This window comes from Diadema antillarum, unplaced genomic scaffold (assembly GCF_040938485.1).
Source record: "Diadema antillarum isolate AM-2024a unplaced genomic scaffold, OU_Dant_1.0 scf00000087, whole genome shotgun sequence".
Lineage (NCBI taxonomy): Eukaryota > Metazoa > Echinodermata > Echinoidea > Diadematoida > Diadematidae > Diadema > Diadema antillarum.
The window spans coordinates 1,729,743-1,751,462 of record NW_027270976.1 but is presented as its reverse complement, the minus strand read 5'-3'; the positions used below and the strand labels follow the sequence as shown (position 1 = coordinate 1,751,462).

The 21,720-nt window shown below is 39.1% G+C and overlaps 1 protein-coding gene across 1 annotated transcript in view; it reads left to right on the top strand.

Moving 5' to 3' along the window:
* LOC139718060 (striatin-3-like) overlaps positions 1–12,903 on the top strand; it is a 34,884-nt gene extending 21,981 nt beyond the window's left edge. The window contains exons 5-18 of the mRNA XM_071629553.1: positions 900–1,091; positions 1,815–2,016; positions 2,362–2,530; positions 4,014–4,130; positions 4,903–5,022; positions 5,466–5,587; positions 6,398–6,573; positions 7,011–7,058; positions 7,699–7,820; positions 8,299–8,466; positions 8,972–9,112; positions 9,953–10,057; positions 10,947–11,033; positions 12,025–12,903. Coding sequence (XP_071485654.1) covers positions 900–1,091; positions 1,815–2,016; positions 2,362–2,530; positions 4,014–4,130; positions 4,903–5,022; positions 5,466–5,587; positions 6,398–6,573; positions 7,011–7,058; positions 7,699–7,820; positions 8,299–8,466; positions 8,972–9,112; positions 9,953–10,057; positions 10,947–11,033; positions 12,025–12,194 — 1,939 coding nt within the window. The 3' untranslated portion in view covers positions 12,195–12,903. The remainder of the gene's footprint in view (positions 1–899; positions 1,092–1,814; positions 2,017–2,361; positions 2,531–4,013; positions 4,131–4,902; positions 5,023–5,465; positions 5,588–6,397; positions 6,574–7,010; positions 7,059–7,698; positions 7,821–8,298; positions 8,467–8,971; positions 9,113–9,952; positions 10,058–10,946; positions 11,034–12,024) is intronic.
* The last annotated feature ends 8,817 nt before the right edge of the window (positions 12,904–21,720 follow it).

The following is a 21,720-nucleotide window of genomic DNA, read 5'->3' as shown; positions in this document are numbered from 1 at the left end:
TATGCATTATAACTCTTTCAATTGTGAATTCATCATTGGTGATGGTGGAAGTGGGTAAACAAATGCAACTTTCATATTGAAGAACATGGATCCATTTGTATTGTCAGGGAAACTGCTCTTCGTGCATATACGTACATGACATGTGACTACTAGTCCTGTACTTTCTCTCCCTCTCTATCTCTATCTCTTCTTTCCTATGTCTGACTTTGTGTCATTTAGTTTTTTATATATGCTGTGATAGATTTTTAGCAATCTACCGCAGCAGTATGAATTTTCGTGTGATGTTTACAGTTCTAATCATATTCAGCAGTGTAGTATGGTCTATTTGCCATATTGATTGTAAATGAAGCAGATGATATTGCAAGGTGTACAGTGTACTTCCATCGATAATTATGTCTCTGTATGCTGTGTGTGTGTGTGTGTGTGTGTGTGTGTGTGTGTACATGTGTTGTGTGTTGGGGAGGTATACAATATTAAGTGAGATTTGAGGGCTTTTATGAGTGGGGAGTACAATGTATTTGTTTACCCCATTGTGTTAAAGGAGGACTCTCTGCCAATATTGTAGTTTCAAAGCCTACAATTATTTTTAAGGCAGTGTGCTTATGAGTCTATGCAATTTAAAAAAAGAAAATGTTGGGGTTTTTTTGGTACTTTGATGCGAAGCCACAGTGAATTATATGTAGATTCACAAAGAAAGCTTTCTAAACTTCATATTGATTGAATATTGTAATTGAATTTATATTAAAAAATAAAAGTTCTGTTAAAAGCACACTTTTGCAAATGGAATACAAAGTATCTATTCTGTTTTCATTTAGTGACATTTTTTAATACTTTATGAAAAAAAAAGTGAATGCCTTATCAGTTTGAGTGTACTGTATATGTTTCTTAATCATTCACAGATACTTGCAAGAAATAGGTTATACAGACACCATTCTAGATGTCAGATCAAATCGAGTACGGTCACTCCTTGGCCTGGCTCCAAACGAACGAACAGGGCCTGGTCTGGAGACCAATGGGCAGCTAGAACCAATAGTCAATGGTGAGAGTCCATCCAAGCAGGGTCGACTCATTGACCAGGGCACGACAAAGAGGTAAGGAACTTGTTTTCTTTTGTGATACAATTGTATTCTTAGTGAAAGAAGCCCTTGAATTTTAGTCACATCATTTTTATTTGATCTCTTATATTTTTGTCACTCAACTATTCTGAGTACCTCATCCATGACAATTCTGATATCAAGTACATGTAGCTTTAATAAGAGCATGTCCCCTTTCAAGGAACTATTTTAGCACAGAATGGTTTCTTTAATTTCTTTTGAGATTTGTATCATTGTAGCAATATTTCTTGATTCATATTTTGTTCCTCATCAAATACACTCCCAAGGGGATATCCTAAATACACTGTACTTGTAACTTTTTTCCTGCTGTCACCTCTGGATAAAGCATAAAAATACTAATTTCCAAGTCATAGTGTGAAATGATCTTTGTTTAGCTTGTGGTCGACAAGCTCGTGTACATATGACATCAATACATGAAAGATCTGCTATGAATACAACTGGCAAACACATACACATATTGCAGTCTTAATATTTTTGTTTATTCATTAATCGAAGAGTGTTCTTGTAACTATGTATTTTGTTTTCAGAATTGCACTCTTAACTCATTTAAGGTAATCCATAGGCACTGGCTGTTGTATTGACCACTTCAAGTTTCTTGGGCTCTCAAAATGTTGTTATGATTGCTTGTTATTGCTTTATGTTAAATAGATTGTGTTACCCTTCTTTACCAATGTCAACATCCATGCTGTGTGCATACAGGCAGCATGAGAAGCCACGCATCCACAACACCCTCCCTGAAAACGTGCTGGACAAGGTCCTCTCCACATTTGACTTCATCTCGGAGAACCTGGAGGATGATGGGGATGTGGAGGGGGACGGGGAGGAGGGCATCGCAGCCGATGATGAGAGCGACATCAGAGAGTCCAGGAGCAAGATGGGAACGGTCATCAAGAAGAAGAAGGTAGACAACTCGCCATTCTCTCTCCGTCAAATCATTGAACATTCACAGGCAGCCCATTACACATCAAGAGACACAATAGCCATAATGGCAGTGTTGTACCATATAATGTCAAAGTACATGTGCAGATATTATGTGAAGGTACATAGTTATCAGGAAGATGTGTTTGACCCAAAATGATATAATTCAGGAGTTTATGCTACCATGGTGAGAATGTAGTGTGATAGTATGTGTGTGTGTGAATGAATACATTTGATGATCATTTGGTGATGTAATATGACTGAGTATTTTGAGATGACCTGCAAAGTAAGCTTGAATGCTAATGGCAGTGGCTATTGTCCATTTCAGAGCCAGCCACTGGTGGGCAATGAAGGTATGGCTGGGATGGAGGAAGTGGTGGATGACCCCGACACTGAGGAGGCCCTTGCCGAGTTTGACTTCTTGGTGGCGGAACAGACGGAGGGTGCTGGAGAGTCTAGGACCGTTGGGGAGGGGCCTGACTGGTCCCTTGGAGGTGGTGAGTTCTATCTTTCAACCTAGGGATGAGTACCTCAAACTACCCATTGATGGGAAAGTGTATGGAGGCCTTTAGTTTATCAGCAAAGATGCTATGCATGTATATTTGTTCTCTCAGTTTACTGGTTACAAAGTAGAATCAATGCAATGTTGTAAATATTAAGTCCTACTGATGTACATGTGTTGTGATGTGTATAATCTCAGGAAGTCTTGGCTGATCTGACAGCATGCTGTTTTGTGTAAAGCGAGATAAGGTTTCTAGTAATGTTCATCCAGTTACTCAATTTGGTCCAAGCCAAAATCAGGCCGGTGATAAAAAGTGCACTTTATGTAATATGTTCATTTTGATGATCAGTGTGTACCTTTTGTGGATTTGGAAGAATGGTTGACAAAAACTTAGGATCTTGACAGAAAATGTTGAAAAAATCGACTGTCAGGTAACTATGTACTAACATTGCACCTCATTGTCTGGGTATGTCATTCACATGAAACTGTAATAGTTTCCTCAAAGGCAACCAAAGCATCTCACATACTCCTGGTTGGGGGCACCTTGGTATGTTCATGTTCCAGACATGTAAATTTTCAAGCAACTAGGCAGTATGAGCTAAAACCTGCCAGTAACCAAACCATTAGCTTACATCCTGTGCATGTGAGCCATCATGGCAGTAAGGCATATGTGACCCGCTACAACGAAATGATCCTAAAGTCGGATGAGGTCGATTATTTGAAAATTGCATGACAAAATTCCCTAATCTTTCTGCTTTAAATTGATATATAACACATCTTATGAAAATAATCGGGTGCGGAGATATCGATGTTTAAAGGAGAGCATGTCGAGATGTATGGGAAATCACTGTTTCGAGAAAAGCGCCCTGAAAGTTTTCCTTGCGACGCAATCGCGATCAAGGGGCACGTAGTCAGTTTTCACCTCCGGACAATAGAAGGTAAACCCTAGCAACCCCCGAAATGCTCATTCAAGCACAGCGTCGGCGGTCTCCTCACTGACCAATCAGTGACCAGGATGCCAGGAGAAGCGGCTGGGCATAGCGCACCCCGCCCGCACGCACCAGTCGACTTAGCAGTGTGCGAGCTTCACGCTTCGGTTAGCGGCAAGCAGCAAACTGACCAATGAGATCACTCCGGTCGTTGTTAGGGGCGGAGCCTGTCTGTGGCACTCAATCCAAATTTTCGAACCGGTTTCTGCTTGGTTGAAATGCCAAAAACATGGCCCAGAAAAACGCCATTTTTTGGTCTTTCCTTTCATCATTTTGCTTCAAAATTTCGACAGATGATAGAAGACATGTCAGACTCCAATAATATGTCAAAATCAGAAAATCGTAAGTTTTGACCAATTATGATGCTCTGACTTCAAACTCGATTTTCACGGCTTCGACCGTGCGCGACTTTAGGACCTTTTTGTTGTAGCGGGTCACATATATTTGCCAATGATATGCATCTCCTCTATATCCTCTTGCATACTGTAGGTAAGAAAGGAGTGGACTTATCACCCACAGGAGAGGAGTGGGGTGTGGACCAGGGAATGCTGAACAGACTAAAGGAAGAATACAAGAAGTCAAGAAGGAGCAAAGGAATAGACAGACGTGAGCATTTCTCTCTCTCTCCTCCCCCAAGTCTTCTCTTCAACGTTTCCCCTGGAAATAGAATGACATGTATTATTGATATATTCAGCTCCTGCTATCTTTTACTAATGTTACCTATTCACTTCTGTGAAGCTCATCAATATTAGCTAAGATTATGATCGAGAGCCCTGTTTCTAGATTTTTGATTAAATCAAATTGGAATTGAATGGAAATAAATTCCACGTCAGGCATTGAAATAGAATTTGTCATGCAGTCAAAGAACAGACATGTATACAAAATTATAGTGGAGGAATCACAAAAAGCACACAATAGAGGCCTGCTAATGGTGATCCCTTGAATACAAATACAAATTTTTCTCAAATCTTAATCAAATTACCTCTAGATATCCAGTTGCTCATGCCCTGTCGAAGTAGAAATCTGCTTTATGTGTGTTTCTCACATCCCATCTGTAATATGTAGAAAGAGTGAAAGTCTTAATTCTTAACCACATGTGACATTAATATGACAGAAAGGCGATAATGGGTATTTGATAAGCACTATCAATTCAATGTTAAAGATGTATTTATGCATTTCTCTCCCATTACTGTTTGTGTGTAGGTCTGTTTTTCCAGTCATAATGTTTAAAATTGAGATTTAGAACAGTATATTGCAAGGTATACTGTATGATTTTCCCGGTGTGCACATGTTTAACTAATCTCAGTAGGCACATGTAGTAGTGCTTACTGTATTGTGTGCTCTGCATTCTGATGAGTTGATTGGTCTGTGTTTGTAGGGCCCAACAAAGCAGCACTGCAAGCCATGCTGGCCAACCTGGATGATGTAAACCCTCCCTCCAACACTGTGGGGAGCTCTAGGTCCGGGGGGCCGGACATTGACGTCCCAGATGAAGCAGGTGAGCTGCTCGCACTCTCCCCATCACTCAATAGTTTGACTGTACTTATCCTCATTTTGCTCATCGACAGTAGCAAGATGTAGATTGAATATTTCATCTTTCAAGTTTAATTTTCAGCAGTGGGGTAACTTTCATATTCCTTTCATATGTATCAGGATAATTTTTATCATTATGATAGGTTATTCAGTCTACATCCATGGCAATATCCAAATCATACTTTGTGTAAATATCATTCTATTTGTTTTTAAAAGAATTGTCAGCAGTTGTCCACCTCACCCCCCCCCCCCCAAGAAAAAAATACAACTTCAAACTTCATGAGTAGCAAGACCACAAAGAATCCCCCCCCCCCCCCCCATATTCCCCTGTTTGGGAAAGTAAACACAAGAGTGAAACTGGAGAAACTGAGTTGATGTTTGTGTGTCTGACCACTGTCTGTCTAGCAGACATAGGGGGCGCCCCTCGTCAAGGTATCCTAGGGCGGGATGAAGAAGCCCTGGAGACACTGGGACTTGGTGAGCTGGCTGGATTAACAATAACAAATGAAGCAGATGTACTCAGCTACGATGTGAGTATCTTGTCTTTTCTTGTCTGGAAACAACAGTAGTGTGTTTACACAAGCTGTTGAATATTTATTGTATGCACTAGTTACATGCAGATGAATCTTTTCATCACCTATTGACAGACAAATGTCATTGTGTAGATTCATATGATTTATTTGATGTTCTTCTAGAGTACTTGAATATGAATTTCATATAGGTTTATACAATACTTTGTGTATATGAGTGTTGTAATTATTTTTTAAAGGCAAGAGATATTTGAGAATTAAGGAATGGTATAGTATTGGTGGAGATGAGGAATTTGGCTTTTAACATTTTGCGAGATATCAAGAAACCACTTCAAATGCAATAGTACGGAGCATACCATTCTAAGAGGAATTCAAAGGTAATTAGATGAAAATCGGTTTTAGAATGGCCGAGACATCCAAAACAAAGTAAAAAAAAGCGATCCTAATAAAAAGGTGGGTCCCACCTTTTATTGAGATTGCTCTGTTTTGGATATCTCAGCCATTTTGAAAGCATTTTTCATCAAATAAGCATTGAATTCCTCTTGAAATTACATGCTCTTTTATGTTTCATAAAAGGTTTCTCACTATCTCACCACAAAATGTTAGAAATCTGAAATTAGGTCTTGACCAAAACTATACGATCCCTTTGATATATCACATTGTGTTTCAAGAAGTAGATAGACTATTTTATACCATGATGATTAAAACCTGTGTGGTGTAAGCTATATATCATGCTTTACTAGGAAGCCTTGTGAGGTGAGTAGATTGTAAGGTATCTATTTCCTGTGCATCAAAATTCCTCTCTTGTAGATCTCGGCAAACAAGGAGACCTTCCGCAAGACATGGAACCCCAAGTTCACGTTACGGAGCCACTTTGACGGGGTGCGTGCGTTGGCGTTTCACCCTGAGGAGCCGGTACTGATTACAGGCTCGGAAGACAATACACTCAAGCTGTGGAACCTGCAGAAAACCGTGCCAGCCAAGAAGTACGTTCAGTTTAAATGTCTTGGTGAAATTGATACTGCAGTTTTGCAGTACTGTAGTGGTTTGGATTTGGATTTTCACTTTATTAAATAAGATGCTCCATAGACCAAATCATTATTTACAAAATGATATAGATTTTTGTTGCGTGTATAGAGAATGCACCTTTGTAGCTACTGTTTGGTCTGTCTTTACCATTAGTACTGTGAAATTCAATTTCTAATTACAGTTTGTTAATTCAACATGTAAAAGTTTTGTAAGAGATACAAATAGTCTTGCGTTCATGAGATGGTAACCCTTGATCCTTTTGTGAGAACGAAACTTTGGTGTTAGACTTACAAAAGTTTTGAATGCCAGCTGTGAACATGAAGAGTTGAATACAACAATGGTTGTCATGGCAATGCATCTTAACACTGGATGTGTTTCTCCTTTGTCTCCCCAGAGCTGCTTCTCTAGATGTTGAGCCTATTTATACATTCAGAGGCCATGTGTGAGTATCACCTTACTAGAAACATTCACATTCATGTACTTTAGTTCCTGCCAAAATATCTCAATTAAACAGCAACCAGACAGCTCACTTATGCCCTCATTTCTTGGTGTATAGAGTACTGTGATTCTCTATTCCATGGTATTCATATCCATCCGTTGTATCTTTGCACAAAAATAATAATAATCCCAGTCATATATTGTTCAGTGTACCAGGGTGGATGCGATTTACACAGTGGTCTATTAGGCCAATAGCACTTTACACTTATTTCTGATGAAAAATCTTGAATCAATAGCATGGTATAGCATCCTGTTGTATAAAATGCTGTGACAGTATTGAGTATAGCACATTTCTCCATCTGAGCTTTGATACAACATGATCAGTGTCATAGCAATGTTATGTTTGGTCACATGATGCCAGGTTGACCAATCACTGAACGGGGTTCCGTTAATGAGTGATACAATACAAGGTAGTGTGGAGACAGCAAATACCTTCAATGCTATTGTCAGGCAAAAAATGTGAAGAAACAGTTGTTTAGCAGATTGTTGGTATTCGTGTGTATGATCACAGAAAATTGGTGTATTGTGTGACATAAATCTTCTCAATATGAATGTTGTGTATTCACTGTGTTCCCGTTCCATAGTGGCGCTGTTTTAAGTGTGGCCATGAGCAGTAATGGAGAGCAGTGCTTTAGTGGTGGCTTCGACTCCACTATCAGATGTTGGAACATTCCTGGTTCAAACATCGATCCTTATGATTCATATGGTAAGTTTCTTGAAAAACAACAACAAAACAAGACAAAACAAAAAAGCATAGCTTCAAATTGTCATCGGTGTCCAGCAAAACATACTCTGAAGGGCCTCTATCATCACAATTATTAAACAATTGTGAGTAGAGTATATGTGGTAGTGGCATAGAGTGAGAATGAAGACCAAAGTTGAATGATCACATTATCATACAGTGCATCAAATATGCGTCTTTTCGAATTGACTGATTGAAGTCTATCATCTTTATGTGTGGCATGATGATGTTGAAGATGAATTCTAATGCTAATGATGAGAATAAGGCAAGAAAAAAGAAAGCAGTGATTATGCTGTATGTCAGATACAACTATTGTACATGTAGTTTTTTTCTTGGACTTGAAGTTTAAGCTAACACTGTTCGACAGATTCTCTTGTGCAGTTATCGAACAAAGATGATTTGGATTATTTATTCTGGATTCTCCCATTTTTGTTTACAACAGACCCCTCAGTCATGGCTGATACGTATGTTGGGCACAGTAATGCAGTGTGGGGCCTGGCGTACGATGGCACTAAGAACAGCTTGGTGTCGTGTTCAGCAGACGGCACGGTGAGGCTGTGGAGCCCCAGCAAAAAGTCACCGCTACTCACCACCATCACAGCAGAAACAGGTCTGACACTAGCCTTTTCTCACATTCAGTTTACTCCTTGAAATGTTTTCTTGTCATAGGACACTGGCTAGTGTGGAAAGTTTAGATGTGGTGCCCATTTTCCAGAAGTAATATGCTGTACTTGTATTGATGACATGTGTGGGCGATAGTATCACACCTGCTGTATCTCATAATTTGATTCCAACATATCTGAGTATTTTTCAAAGTTACTCCCAAATTTTTATAGGTGTTAACACATTTTTGTTTGTATACATTAATGAAAGTAGAAAGTTTATGCCAGAGGATTATCTTGTAGCCGATTAAACTCAGGTAAGACTGTTTTGTAAGCACCACAGAGTCCTGGTTTTTAAAATATTTATTCATCTTTCGAAATATCCTCATCAGCATGCATGTATGGCCTATTTTGTATCTAAATGGTGCAACTGACTGCAAACTAAAAATTAGAGTGCAGATTCTCAACTTGTAGGAATGATCACTGATCGTCTTTTATGCATTCTATCTCCAGCATTCGGTGCTCCCACCTCAGTTGACTTTGTGAGATGTGACACCAGTCAGATCACTGTAGGCTTCACATCGGCAGAAGTAGCCGTTTATGACCTTGAGACAGCCAAGAAGGTCATCAAGCTGGACAGTAGGTTACCCTCGGGTGAGTTGAACCACGTCCAGAGGAAGGTCACTTTGCCCCTTCACCGTAAAACTAAAAAGGCATTAAAGTCTGTGTCAGATATAGAATCTTAGCGTCATTCTGCTGCTTAAGTGATGGTGAATCAACATAGCAGACCCCGCAACACTTGTTCTCTGGCACATTTCAGAGAAAGCTCATTGAGGAGTCTTTCCTCTGTTTAAATGTACCCCTGTGGTCATCTGTGCAATCTCTTGGTGTGAGTATCTGCCATGTTGTAGGAGGGCATGACTCCATCCTAATTGCTTCTCTCATGCTCTGTGAAAGAGAGAGAGTACTTTTAGATGTGACAGTATTTCTCTCATGATTGACTACTTGGTTGTTTGTAGAATAAATCATATTACCTCGAGTTTCACTTTCATGTTTCAAGGATTACAAGTCAGTAAGCCAGCCAGATGTATTTTGTATAACCAAATACCATGGTAGGTGTATGTTGTGTTAACATTTGATGAATAATTGTCCAAGGTATCATTATTTCAAAGTATTGTTTTTTCTTTGCTTCACTGATCAGATGTTGCTCTCTGTTAGTTGACGTGAACGGAGAAATCAACCAATTTTGAGCAATGACATCCACTCTCAGTACCATTCCTTGCATACCAGCATTGAAATTCAGATTTCAATTAGGACTCAGTTCAGCTACATGTAGCACTTTAGTTTTCTTACATACATCTCCCCCACCCGAAAAACAACAAGAAGAAGGTAGGTTGTGCAAGAAGTAATAGAAATGAGGCAGGAGTGGCATTGGATTTAACCCAAGGCCATATGTTTGTGATCTGTCAAACTTTTGCCTTGTTGTGATAACAGATGCAGCTAGTAGCCAGATCAACAGAGTGGCCAGTCACCCAACACTGCCCATCACCATCACAGCACATGAAGACAGGCATATTCGCTTCTTTGACAACAATAGTGGTGAGTTTGCCATCTCAATGAAAATTGAGTATAGTTTGACATTATGTCCATCATTACCTAAACTTCATATTCTAATTTTTTTGTGTGTGTTTTTAGCATTTCCATCTCATTATGTCGCAGTATAAAATAATTATTGTTATTTGTCTGTCACATTATAAACTGTTATTATTTTATCTGTTATTTAAGATTTTAGCAGATACACCAAACAACATGTGCTGTGTCAGTTATCAGAGTATAGTGAGAAGTCATATATATTGTCAGTCTTAGCATGAATTGTCAATTTGTGTTGTTTAAAAGATGATAAGATTGAGTAGTAGCTTCTGGTGTTATCAGGTAATCGGGTAAGAAGATAGATGAAGATAACATCAACAGTGGCACATGGTTATCAATACTCAAGTGAGTGGTAGATTTCATTCATTCACTTTTATCAGTGTTATAAGTAGCATGAAGATATTGATTAGTGTCATGAAGACAGTCTGTTTCAGAGGGAAACTAAAAAAAGCCGCTGATGGTCGCAGAAGATAATTTTGATGCTATAAAGGTGTGCACATTTATCACACAAATTTATGTGTAATGATGTAGCCTTCATCAAAGGATAATTTGTTTTTTTTATTAAAATGAGAGTTTTTACATACCACATAATCTTTGCTCCTTTCTGACAATAGCAAGCTTTAGATCAGCGATGCGAACACCAAGACGACGCAGCCTCCCGGATTAGACAATGGAAACAGCTGTCTCGCACATGTGCAGAACACCATTTTTAGCCCAATAGCGTCATCTTCATGTTTGCGCTGCTGATCTAAAGCTTGCTTATGTATTCCAGCTGCTGAATCTCAATTTTTCAGACAATGTACTCTAACCACTGAATCTGTGCTCTCTGACTTCGTAGGTAAAATGGTTCACAGTATGGTGGCTCATCTGGATGCTGTGACCTGCTTGGCCGTTGACCCCAATGGACTCTACCTCTTGTCTGGAAGTAAGTGCAGTAGTTTTCTTAGTCCAACCACTCTTCCCACCCTGTACATCTCTTACCCTGCATATTTTAAACTGTGTCAAAGAATACCATTTCAGTTCTTTGCATTTCTTTTTTTTTTTCACATATTCGTATGATATACTGTAAAACCAGAAATTTTCACATTTTTAAAACTTTCACAAATTTTGCAATGAGCCAGGACTCATGAAAGTAAAATGCATGCAAAAAGTTTTTGTCTACACAATGCATAGAGTGCTAGTACAATGCTGTACACTGTATGCTCTTGTACAAGTGAGTTGACTTGTACCACTGTATGACAATCAAATATGATTGCAACTACACTTCCAAATTGTTTAAATTGCACATTCAGTTTTGTTGAGTGTTTTTGATGTATCGACCAGCAATGCATATTCAACAAATCCCTGTATTACTAGTAGATGTGGTATACTCATTCTTTTTTTACGGTAATTTGTGAAAGTTCCATGCTGTGATTGTTGCTAATTTTACAGTAGAGCTTTCATGCATTGCATCTGAAGGCGAGATGCAACCATCTGAGACTAGTTTGCTCTTCATCAGTAACTGTACGGTATTAAGACTTTAGTCTGGGAAGGAAAAAGTGTGTTTGGAGAATACTGAGGATATCTTAACAAGTCATAGGTCTCAGAGGTTAGATGGCACACTCACATTGATTGATGTGCCCATTAAGTGAATGTAATATTTCTTTCAAGTTTGCAATGAAATCAACTAACTATCAACAGACTTTCTCTGATAGTCCCAAGCTTTTCTTAAGATAATGTGATTTGATATGTATCCAAAATTTACCATCAAAGTTATATAATGTAATTGATATCCACTGAACACATGGATTGAATTGATGACGTCAACTATTGCTAAGATAATGAAATGTTTAAAGCACTAAGCAATTATTACTGTAATTGTATAGTAAAATGATATCCACAAACCATCACTAAATGAAATGATTTTTCTCCAACAGGTCATGACTGCTCAATCAGACTCTGGAACCTTGATAGCAAAACTTGCGTCCAAGAAATCACGTCGCACCGCAAAAAGTTTGATGAATCCATCTATGACGTGGCCTTCCACCCCTCCAAGCCCTACATCGCCAGCGGTGGAGCCGACGCCCTTGCTAAAGTCTTTGTCTGATGCAGCCGGCATTTGCCCTTTGGACTCTCATCCCTCCAGAGCAGCGAGCTTTCCTGCACCCGCAAGGTTTGGGTCACTCTGAGATGGCTGGGAATCGATTGGAAAGGATACCAGAGTGTGCCAGGGAGACAAGTTTGATTTGTTAGTCGACATGCTGGGATGCTGAAGGTAGTCGATGGATATCTGCTATGAGAAGTATGGTGTCCCACAAGAGCAGAAAACTTTGAGCAAGAAATTGTCAAGCTGTTACAAAAATTATGCGATCAGTTTTTCTCCCCCACCTGTATCTCTGATATCGGACTACACGGAATGAGACAATTGCAATTGCCACACAAAGGATTAATCATATTACATGATGACTGTGGTATAGCCGGATATTATCTAGATCAGTAAATTTATTGTATTCTTTTTGTTCTTTTTTTCATCATCCTTTTATTTCTGATTGAAGTGGCAGTTTGTCTTGTATCATGACTAATGATTCTAGCCCTTTTTCATGTTTTCTTGATTTTTCTTTTATACTATTCAGTCTGTATATGGATGAGAATGGTTTGCACATCTTAGTCTGTGTGCAAGGAGTTGTGATTTGAGCCTGGTGTATAATGACTGTTCCTTGGGGTTTAAGTGATTAGTTTGGAGAAATGGACATAGGGAGGTGTGAAAAAAGGAAATTAGGAAGTTTTGTGGGTGTTAGTGTTTCTCTTGACATGAATGGATGTGATATGAATTTACTGAGCAACTTTTTTTTTTTAAACTCGGCTGCTCCCAAGAATGTAATCTCAAGAAACTGGCTATGGTACCAGTATCTGAAATCTGTACATTACTCTTCAATTGTAATTTATTATCACTACGCTATTCCTTATGTATATGTACAGATTGAATTATTTGGAGCGTCTCCAGATGATGATATGATACAGCGTTGTGAGAAACTGACTCCGGAATGTTTCAGTGTTGCCTGGCAAATATTATACAAATCTCGGTTTTGTGGAGGATCAATATTAAAATCAGGAGGGGTCACTTATAACAAGAGGACACAGAACTTGAATTAAATGTCTTCATATGTGAGGAGGTAACTTCAGTGTACACGTGTAAAAGCTATTGCATATAATTTTTTTGATGGCTGTTGTTGAATGCGTGAAAGTTGTTAGGTTTAAATCAGTGTAGTAGCTAACCTCTGGAACCAATGTATTCCTTTGTACAAATGCCTGCCCGGTTTAGGTACATTAGTCGAAAGACAGCCATACTACTATATCAAAGTCGAGTTTTGCATTTTCTCATTTGTCATGATTATCCACTTTCCTCACTTTTCCATGCATTGTTTAAAGGAGTGCGTTTTCTGATTGACATATTACTAGAAAAATGGTATATGAGTTATTTAATTTCTTACGTAGCCATGTTTTATATGTCCAGTCTTTGCTTATTTATGTCGATTGGTAGTACTTCAGTCTGTCCTTTGCATCTGTACTCGATTGCCCATTTGCAATCCGTATCATATCAACAATAGGGTGAAATGTTCCACTGTATCGTATACTATTTCTAATTCTCTACCCTTCCCATTTATCTATGTTGTGTGTTGTTTAGGTCTGGTTAGATTTCCCTACTACTAGAGTATTGCAAATGTCACTGTAACTACATGTCAAACAGTGAAGGATATTTAGCAACCAGAAATTACTGGCTGGTGATCAATCTTTGTAGATGTAATTATGCATGCTCAATAACGAGTTGAACTTCTCAAGGATCTTGACCTTGATCTCTTCAAGGATAATCTGCCTCAGTCGGTAGAAGGTCTGGTTATTAATAAGTCTCCTCCAACTGCATGTGGTCAAAGGACCCAAGGTAATGTAACTCGAAATAGAAATTCAATATTTTAAATTGAAGGATAGGCAGGGTGTACTGACTGGAGTATCTCTACCATCCCTAAACTGAGTCTTGCAGGCAAGAAGTATAGATGTCATTGTAAAAAGTAAAGCATGAAAATATCACGCCTGACTTCTGAACAACAAACTAGTCGCTAAAATTCATGACTGTATTTCTAATCGTGGTATCAATTACAGAGGTGTATATTTTAGACTGAAAACAATTTGAGAAAATACTTTGGCTAGATAATGATAATTGGTGTGATATAAAACCCATACTGCTCACCTCTAGCAGTTTGTCATCAGGTTTCAATCATGGTCATACCTCCCTTTCTCTGACTTTTCCTCCTCATCCAACTCCTCTTGCCTCTTGGTCCTGTGGTCAGTGTAGTCTTGTGAAGAATAATACACCTAGGAGAGGACTCGACTGCTCACTGGCTGAGATAACAGAGATGCACATACTTCGAGAGACTGAATAAATAGATGAATTCTTGTGTGAGGCTAGTATAGCTTGTGTGTCCTCTGAAAATCTTAGCGTGTGGATTTGCGCTGTGAATTTGCCCTTTTTTTTTTCTCAGACACCTTCAGTCTGTGAGCATCAGTGTAATACTGTCTGACTTAATTGGACCATCTATTTTATGCTTGTAAACACTGTATCTGCGTGTATGTATGTGTGTGTGTATGTGATTGTATGTGTGTAGACTGTCAGTGCTATGGTTCATTTTGATTAAACTTGATTAAACTTTCTCTTCCAAAATGACCATGGTGTGCCCTAGTATGCAAACTCTTTGTGCTATCCTTGTGCTTAGCTGCTAATTAATCAAAGTGCTCATCTGATATATTTTTGTTTTCTTCACCTAGAGAGCAATGCTAACCTAAATCCTCCACCAAGTTGAGTACTCTACAATCAAATTCTGGTTCTCTGTGCAGGATATATGGATTCTTATGTATATCTGAATGACTCGAGTTTGTAAATGAAGTCAGAAATGTGCATAGTGTATAAATGTTCATTTGTCTACGTAATAAGGAATTAGCCATGGAATATTGTGTATGAAACAAAAATCAATGTGTTCAAATCAGGAATGATTAAACTAGTTTTGGTTTCAAACGGTTTCATTTTTAGAAGTTATTCTAGCCAGATTGTTTCAAGACACATTTGATTTGTCCTGGTTTAGATGTTCCATGTGTTTGTTCTGTTAGATTTAGCCCAACATTTTTTTATTATTTATTTACTAACACTTCATTGGTGTCAATGATTTTGAAATGTCTGCACTGATAGTTGTGTCAGCCGATATTTATTTTTATGACATGAAAACGGCATTGGCTGTACAGCAAAGACAAAGAAGCTCTCTATGACTTGCATTATAAGGTGACGTTTCCTCTTTCGGGGTTCCTGAAATAATCTGCCATGGCTGTTAAAGAACATGAGGATTTGGAAATTTATCTCTTTGATGCAGCTCTTACATCCTTGAAATATACGGACTAATATAGTGAGATGCTAATACATGTAGGATGCAAAATTAAGAGCAACCAAAAGGCCTGATGATATCCCGTATGTCTTTTTAACGACATTGATGTAATCACGCTGAAGCAAAAATTGAGTGAAGTATTGTCATTGCAGCAAGTAGTTTGCAAAATCCTACAGCTCTCTGCCAGGATTGGAGTTTGGTAGCTAGGTCTGGACATTTTTGTGGAAACAAATCTATGACTGTGTCAGTTTTAATCTGCCATACCACTAAAGTTGATAGATCAAATTTCACAGGTTAAACAAAAAATGTAATTGTTAAAAATTGTCAGTGCTACATTAATTGGTTGTGATTGGGGTCAGAAATGTTATCATAATCGGCTACGAAATGAATATGTGGACTAGATTTGGGCTTGACGGTCACTTTGTCTCATCTTCTCCTTATGCATGTGCAAATATACACGTATTGCTACAGTGGCAAATGTGTGTTCTCTTTTTTAGCACTTCTCTCAATGAGTCACTTGACAGAACACAATATGAAACCAGAATGCAGTCATGTGGAAATCAAGTGGAAAACAAAGATTAACTGTCTTTTTGAGTTTGAATGCAGTGTTTTAATCATTAAAAACAGTGCTCAGCTTAGATATACAAGAGACAAATATTCTACTTAATATTAATTTGTTTTTCCTTTCTTTTCATTCTATGAATATATAATAAATGATACTGAAGATATGAATTGTATTTCATTTGTCCATGTGCATTTTTTTCTTTGCACGTCATGTGATTGATGTTCATGCGCTAAATTATTCCAGAATCTTTATACTGTAATGAAACAGCTGCCTTGCCACTATAGATTGGCTTTCCATGTACTCAATATGGTATGTGCATAGGGTGTGTGTGCTTGCAATGCATGTGTGTGTGGGGGGGGGGGGGGGGGGGGGGGGGCAGTGAGGTAAGGAAGGGGTGTTTATTTCTGTACATTGTATTTTATCTCTCCACCTCTACACGTGGCTACTGCACTCTTCTCATGCAGACAGATATTTAGCAACCACCTGAAACTACACAAATCAATCACTTCACTTCATGCTCAATACTCAACAGAAGCCACATTTATAGCGTTAACAGAATGAGAATTCAGCACGAAGAAGCAGCTGTGGATATTTCATGACAATGAATTTAATATCACTAATCGAGGGCATAAGCTGTAGGAACTGTTTCTGCAGAGTCTCGGAAAAGAATCAAAAGCTGAGAACGGTACGCCACTGCATTAACTCGTGCTTCTACTACACTAGTAGAACATTTTATTCATAAGACTTCAGTAAACTCACAAAGTGTGTTATAGTGCAATAATCAGTGTATTTCTGTAAGTTTTGTTAACCCAAAAATTGATATCATTTCCATATTTCAGTAACTTTATGAAATTTTGATACCGGTACTTGAGTATTTGGGTATTTGACATTAAAACTTTTAATTTCTACATCAAAGTACCAAATTATGACCCAATCTACTTAAATTGTAATCCAGAGATAAATTGATAACTCCATAATTTCCAAATGATCTACTTAAGTACGTACATTAATTATGTGAGCTCTCTTTATAGGGTGACAGCACAAGGAACACACATATTGCTCAATAATTATATCACAGAAGTTTCATGAGTGACCCATGTCAAACACCAGCAAACCAGAACATACAAAACAGATTGAAGAAAGAAGTTACTCCTTGTTTCAAATAGGTCTCTAATATTGAGAGTTACAATGCATGTTACACTTCATTTTATCCTGTAGTTGATATAGGAGGGTCTATAATGCAAAGGACTTGCTGTGATAATTGTAGGCCTATCCCTTTCAAGGACTAAATTTAGCTCACAAGTTACCACACTTGAGTTTAGACTTCTGTTGAGCAAACTAACAATTTGTCATATTTTTTGGTTTAATTTCTGCGTTTTCTTTCTATTACAGATACTACAGTAGGCTATGTGAAGTGGGCAGGAAAATGTATACCTTATCAGGAACAAGTGAGCACGGCTTTTTGTGGGAAAGTTCTTTGTTTTCTATTTAGTTTCAGTAGTCCCACCCCAAAGGGAGGAATGTCTGTCAGCTAAGGGATTAGCAGAGAAAGACTAAAAGGGATTGTATAGTTTTGGTTAAGATCTAACTTCAGGTTTCTATCATTTTTGTTGAGGTAATAAGAATCAGGCTTATAAAGTGTAAAAGAGCATGTAATCTCAAGAGGAATTCAACATTCATTTGATAAAAATTGGTTTTGAAATGGCTGAGATATTCAAAACAGCAATCCCAATAAAAGGTGGGACCCACTTTTTATCAGGATTGCTTTGTCTTACTTTGTTTTTGGTTGTCACAGCCATTCCAAACACAATTTTCATCAAATAAACTTTGACTTCCTCTTAGAATGGTATGCTCCTTACTATTTTATAAGTAATTTCTTGGTATCTCACAAAAAGTTAAAAGCCCAATCCTCATCTCCACCAGTACTATATCATCCCTTTAAAGTTCTGAGAAAAGAAATTGAATTAAGAGTGACCAACTGTTCTCCTGTTAGTCACCTAGTGTCAACATTGAGGCAGGAAACAAAATAAGAGACCAACAGAGGTCATAACAAGACAATGTCAAGCAGGATCTTCTGGTTTACCATTGAGCCATCCATAGCATTCAGTTTCCGAGGGACTGAAAGATATGCACACCAGGGGCCCGTTGCATAAAACTCCAACCGGATTGTTTTTCCGGTTGAAATCACAAAATTCCGGTTGGAAGCTCCCAACCAGAGTTTTTATGCAACGAATTTTACGTTCTTAGGTTAGCAACCTTAAAAAATTCAGGTTGGGCAAATCCCAACCTGAATTTTTTAAGGTTGCTAAGAAAGTTTTATGCAACAGGACCCAGGATGGCAGAAGATGGAAAGAAGTCCCTTAGACTGAAACAGAGAGGAACCAAAGCCAGACTCACTAGGTTTGGTCATAGATTGCAGATGCTCATCGACCAGAGCCGGACCAGGGCAGAAATGCAGTCTTCATTCACCAAATATGAAGAGGCTTAGGTACCAAGAGGTGCTTGAAGCTCATGACAGATACACCATGGCTCTGGAAGATGATGCAGAATTCAACGCAAAGGAGATCTGGATGACAGAATGTCAAAAGGACTTCATGAAATTGCAGATGACTGTGAGAAACTACTCTCCCAGTAGTGAGCAACCTCCCACTCAAGTGACACAGAGGCAAGAGACCAGTTCATCAGAGGAGAGAAGCCTTGCTGAACTACAATTCATCTGATACCTTCCATATGGCGTATTGAAAGTACAGCTGTACACAGCTTTGAACTCTCCTCATCCAACTTTAGCTGCCAGTACCCACAGTTGGCGTCTAGAGAGCTAGAATATTTGGCACCCGGCATTTTGGCACCAATCACTCAACTACCCAACCCCGGCGAGCTTGATTTGACAGCAAGTTTTCGGGGATCACCACTCTCCAAAGAGAAGATGTCTCGGGTCCAAAAGAAACTTCAGGAATACCGCGACGTCTTTTCCAAGGATGACCTCGATATTGGGTGCACCGGCGCAGTGAAACACAAGATAAACCTCTCTGACGAGACTCCCTTCTGAGAAGGATGCCGCCGGATACCACCTGCTGACTATGAAGATGCCCGAAACCACCTCAGGGACCTTTTGGATAAGGGCATTATCCGTGAATCTGAGAGCCCATTCGCCTCCCGATTGTACTGGTTCGCAAGAAAAATGGGGACTTGCACCCGTGTATTAACTACAGGAAACTCAACAATCGCACCGTACAGGACCAGTATTCAATTCCCTGAATTGAAGATACCATGCATTCCATGAATGGGGCCAAGTGGTTCTCTTGCCTTGACCTTAAATTGGGCTACTACCAAGTGGAGCTTGAGGAAGGAGACAAACAGAAGTCAGCAATCTGGTGTCCCTTTAGGTTTTATGAATTCCATGGTATGCCCCAGGGTATTACCAATGCTCCAGCCACGGTTCAGCGGCTTATGGAAAGATGTATGGGAGACCTCCATCAGAGAGAAGTATTCGTCTATCTGGACGACATCATCGTCTTCGCAAGAACTGAGGAGGAGCATGAAGAACGCCTCCTTCGCGTCCTCGACCACCTAATGGAGTATGGCCTGAAACTGAGCCTCAAGAAATGTCAGTTTTTCCAATCCAAGGTCAGATGCCTGGGTCATATTATCTCTGCAGAAGGAGTGATGATGGACCCGGCAAAGATTGAGGCCATGTGCTCGTGCCCATACCAACCAACGTCAAAGAGCTAAAGTCCTTCCTCGGGTTTGCCGGATATTACAGGCATTTTAACAAGAATTACTCTTCCATAGCAAGGCCACTGAAAGCCCTGACTGCTGGTTGCTATCTGAAACAGAAACGAAAAGGGAAGTCCCAAACAAGATGTGACAAAAAGCTACGAAGACGGACCGAGCCCTTTGGGCCTGCCTGGACCCCAAAGTGTCAAGGCGCCTTTAACACCATAATCGACAAACTCACAACTTCACGTCCTTGGGTTCGTGGATTACGAGAGACCCTTTGTGCTGCACACGGACGCCTCCGGTACAGGACTAGGCGCTGCCCTGTATCAAGAGGGAGAAGACAGGAGGCTCCATGTCATAGCTTATGCAAGTCGAGGGCTTAGCAATACGCGCAGATTGAAAAGGAGCTATATGCGGTTACTTTTGCCTGCAATAAATTCCACCAATACCTGTTCGGCAGAGAATTTCTCGTAGAAACGGACCACAAACCGCTTGAATCGATCGTCAAAAAGCCTCTATCCGAAACCCCGTCACGTCTCCAACGCATGCTCCTAAAACTGCAAAAGTACCAGGGGCCTGTTGCATAAAAGTTACTATATGGTAACTTCGCCATCCAATGGTCACTTCCATGGAATTCTTGATTTTGATTGGCTGTTGAGTATTGTTGCCATGGTAGTTACCATTGGATGGCAAAGTTACCATAATTGTAACTTTTATGCAACGGGCCCCTGATGTGTGTACAATACAAACGAGGAAAAGACCTTGTCATTGCTGATACTCTCAGCAGAATCTATTTGCCATGCTCGGATAATGATTGCCCTGACATAAAACTAATTCCAATCTGCATGGTGACTTGTTTGCCCGGGATGTCACAAATGCGCATTGCAGAACTCCAATCTGAGACACAGAAGGATGAAGTGTAGCCCAAAAGTGGCTGTGCAATGTGGTACTCTTATGGGTGAAACAATAGAAAACAGAAGGTAGTCTGTCCAGAGATGTTATCAAATACTCGGGGAAACCAGCTTTTACTTCTGGATGACTGGTGCTGGACAACTGGACATTATGAGTTAGTCTCATAACTAGTTTCTTTACAACCTGGACAACATTTGAATGGTAAATAGCAAACAAAATTGAAATAACACCAAACCAACATTGCACAAATCACTCCAAACTCACACCTTTTCTTTGATTATAAGTGATAATTTGTATTGATAGCTTTATCTTTGGTTTTGGTAATCCATCAATCAACAACAATGCACAAACAAAAACTTTAAGTAACATTTCATCCACATCATACAAAAATCATGAGTGTGAATAAAATAGATTGTCAAGAAACCATGAGGAAGGAAAACATTTCTGCTGATGAATTTCTGACTACATGTATTACCATCACAGGACTTTCTAATTTTTTAATCTTGTGAATATTGCTTTCCTCTCTAGTGCCTTTAGAAGAACTTCGAAAGTATTTATGAGTACAGATGATTCAAAGTTAAAAATTTGACTTATTAAGACCAGCTTTGACTCTAACAAGGGCCAAACTCAGTCTTCACATGTCTTTGTATACAGGCCTAGTGTTTCAGAAATGGAACTGCTGATCGTAAAATCCTCAAGTATCACTAATAGTTGGCCCAAAGGTGATATCACAAAACACATAACCTAATCAAGTCTAGGCTTTGATGGAGAAGCCGTCCAGTAAGGAGGAGGCATGCACTCTGTTTCTTTGGTTACAGAGAAACTATATCAAGATGTGGCTTGAATGGTTTTCTTCAGGTTCCAATTATACTCTGTCCTCAAGATACTGTATATTCCTGTCATTACACTACCATAAGTCTTATGCAGTGAAAATTGGTAATATAGGGAAAGGCACAAAGAAAGTTTGACAAGAACACAACATGCATGCATGCATGCATACATACACA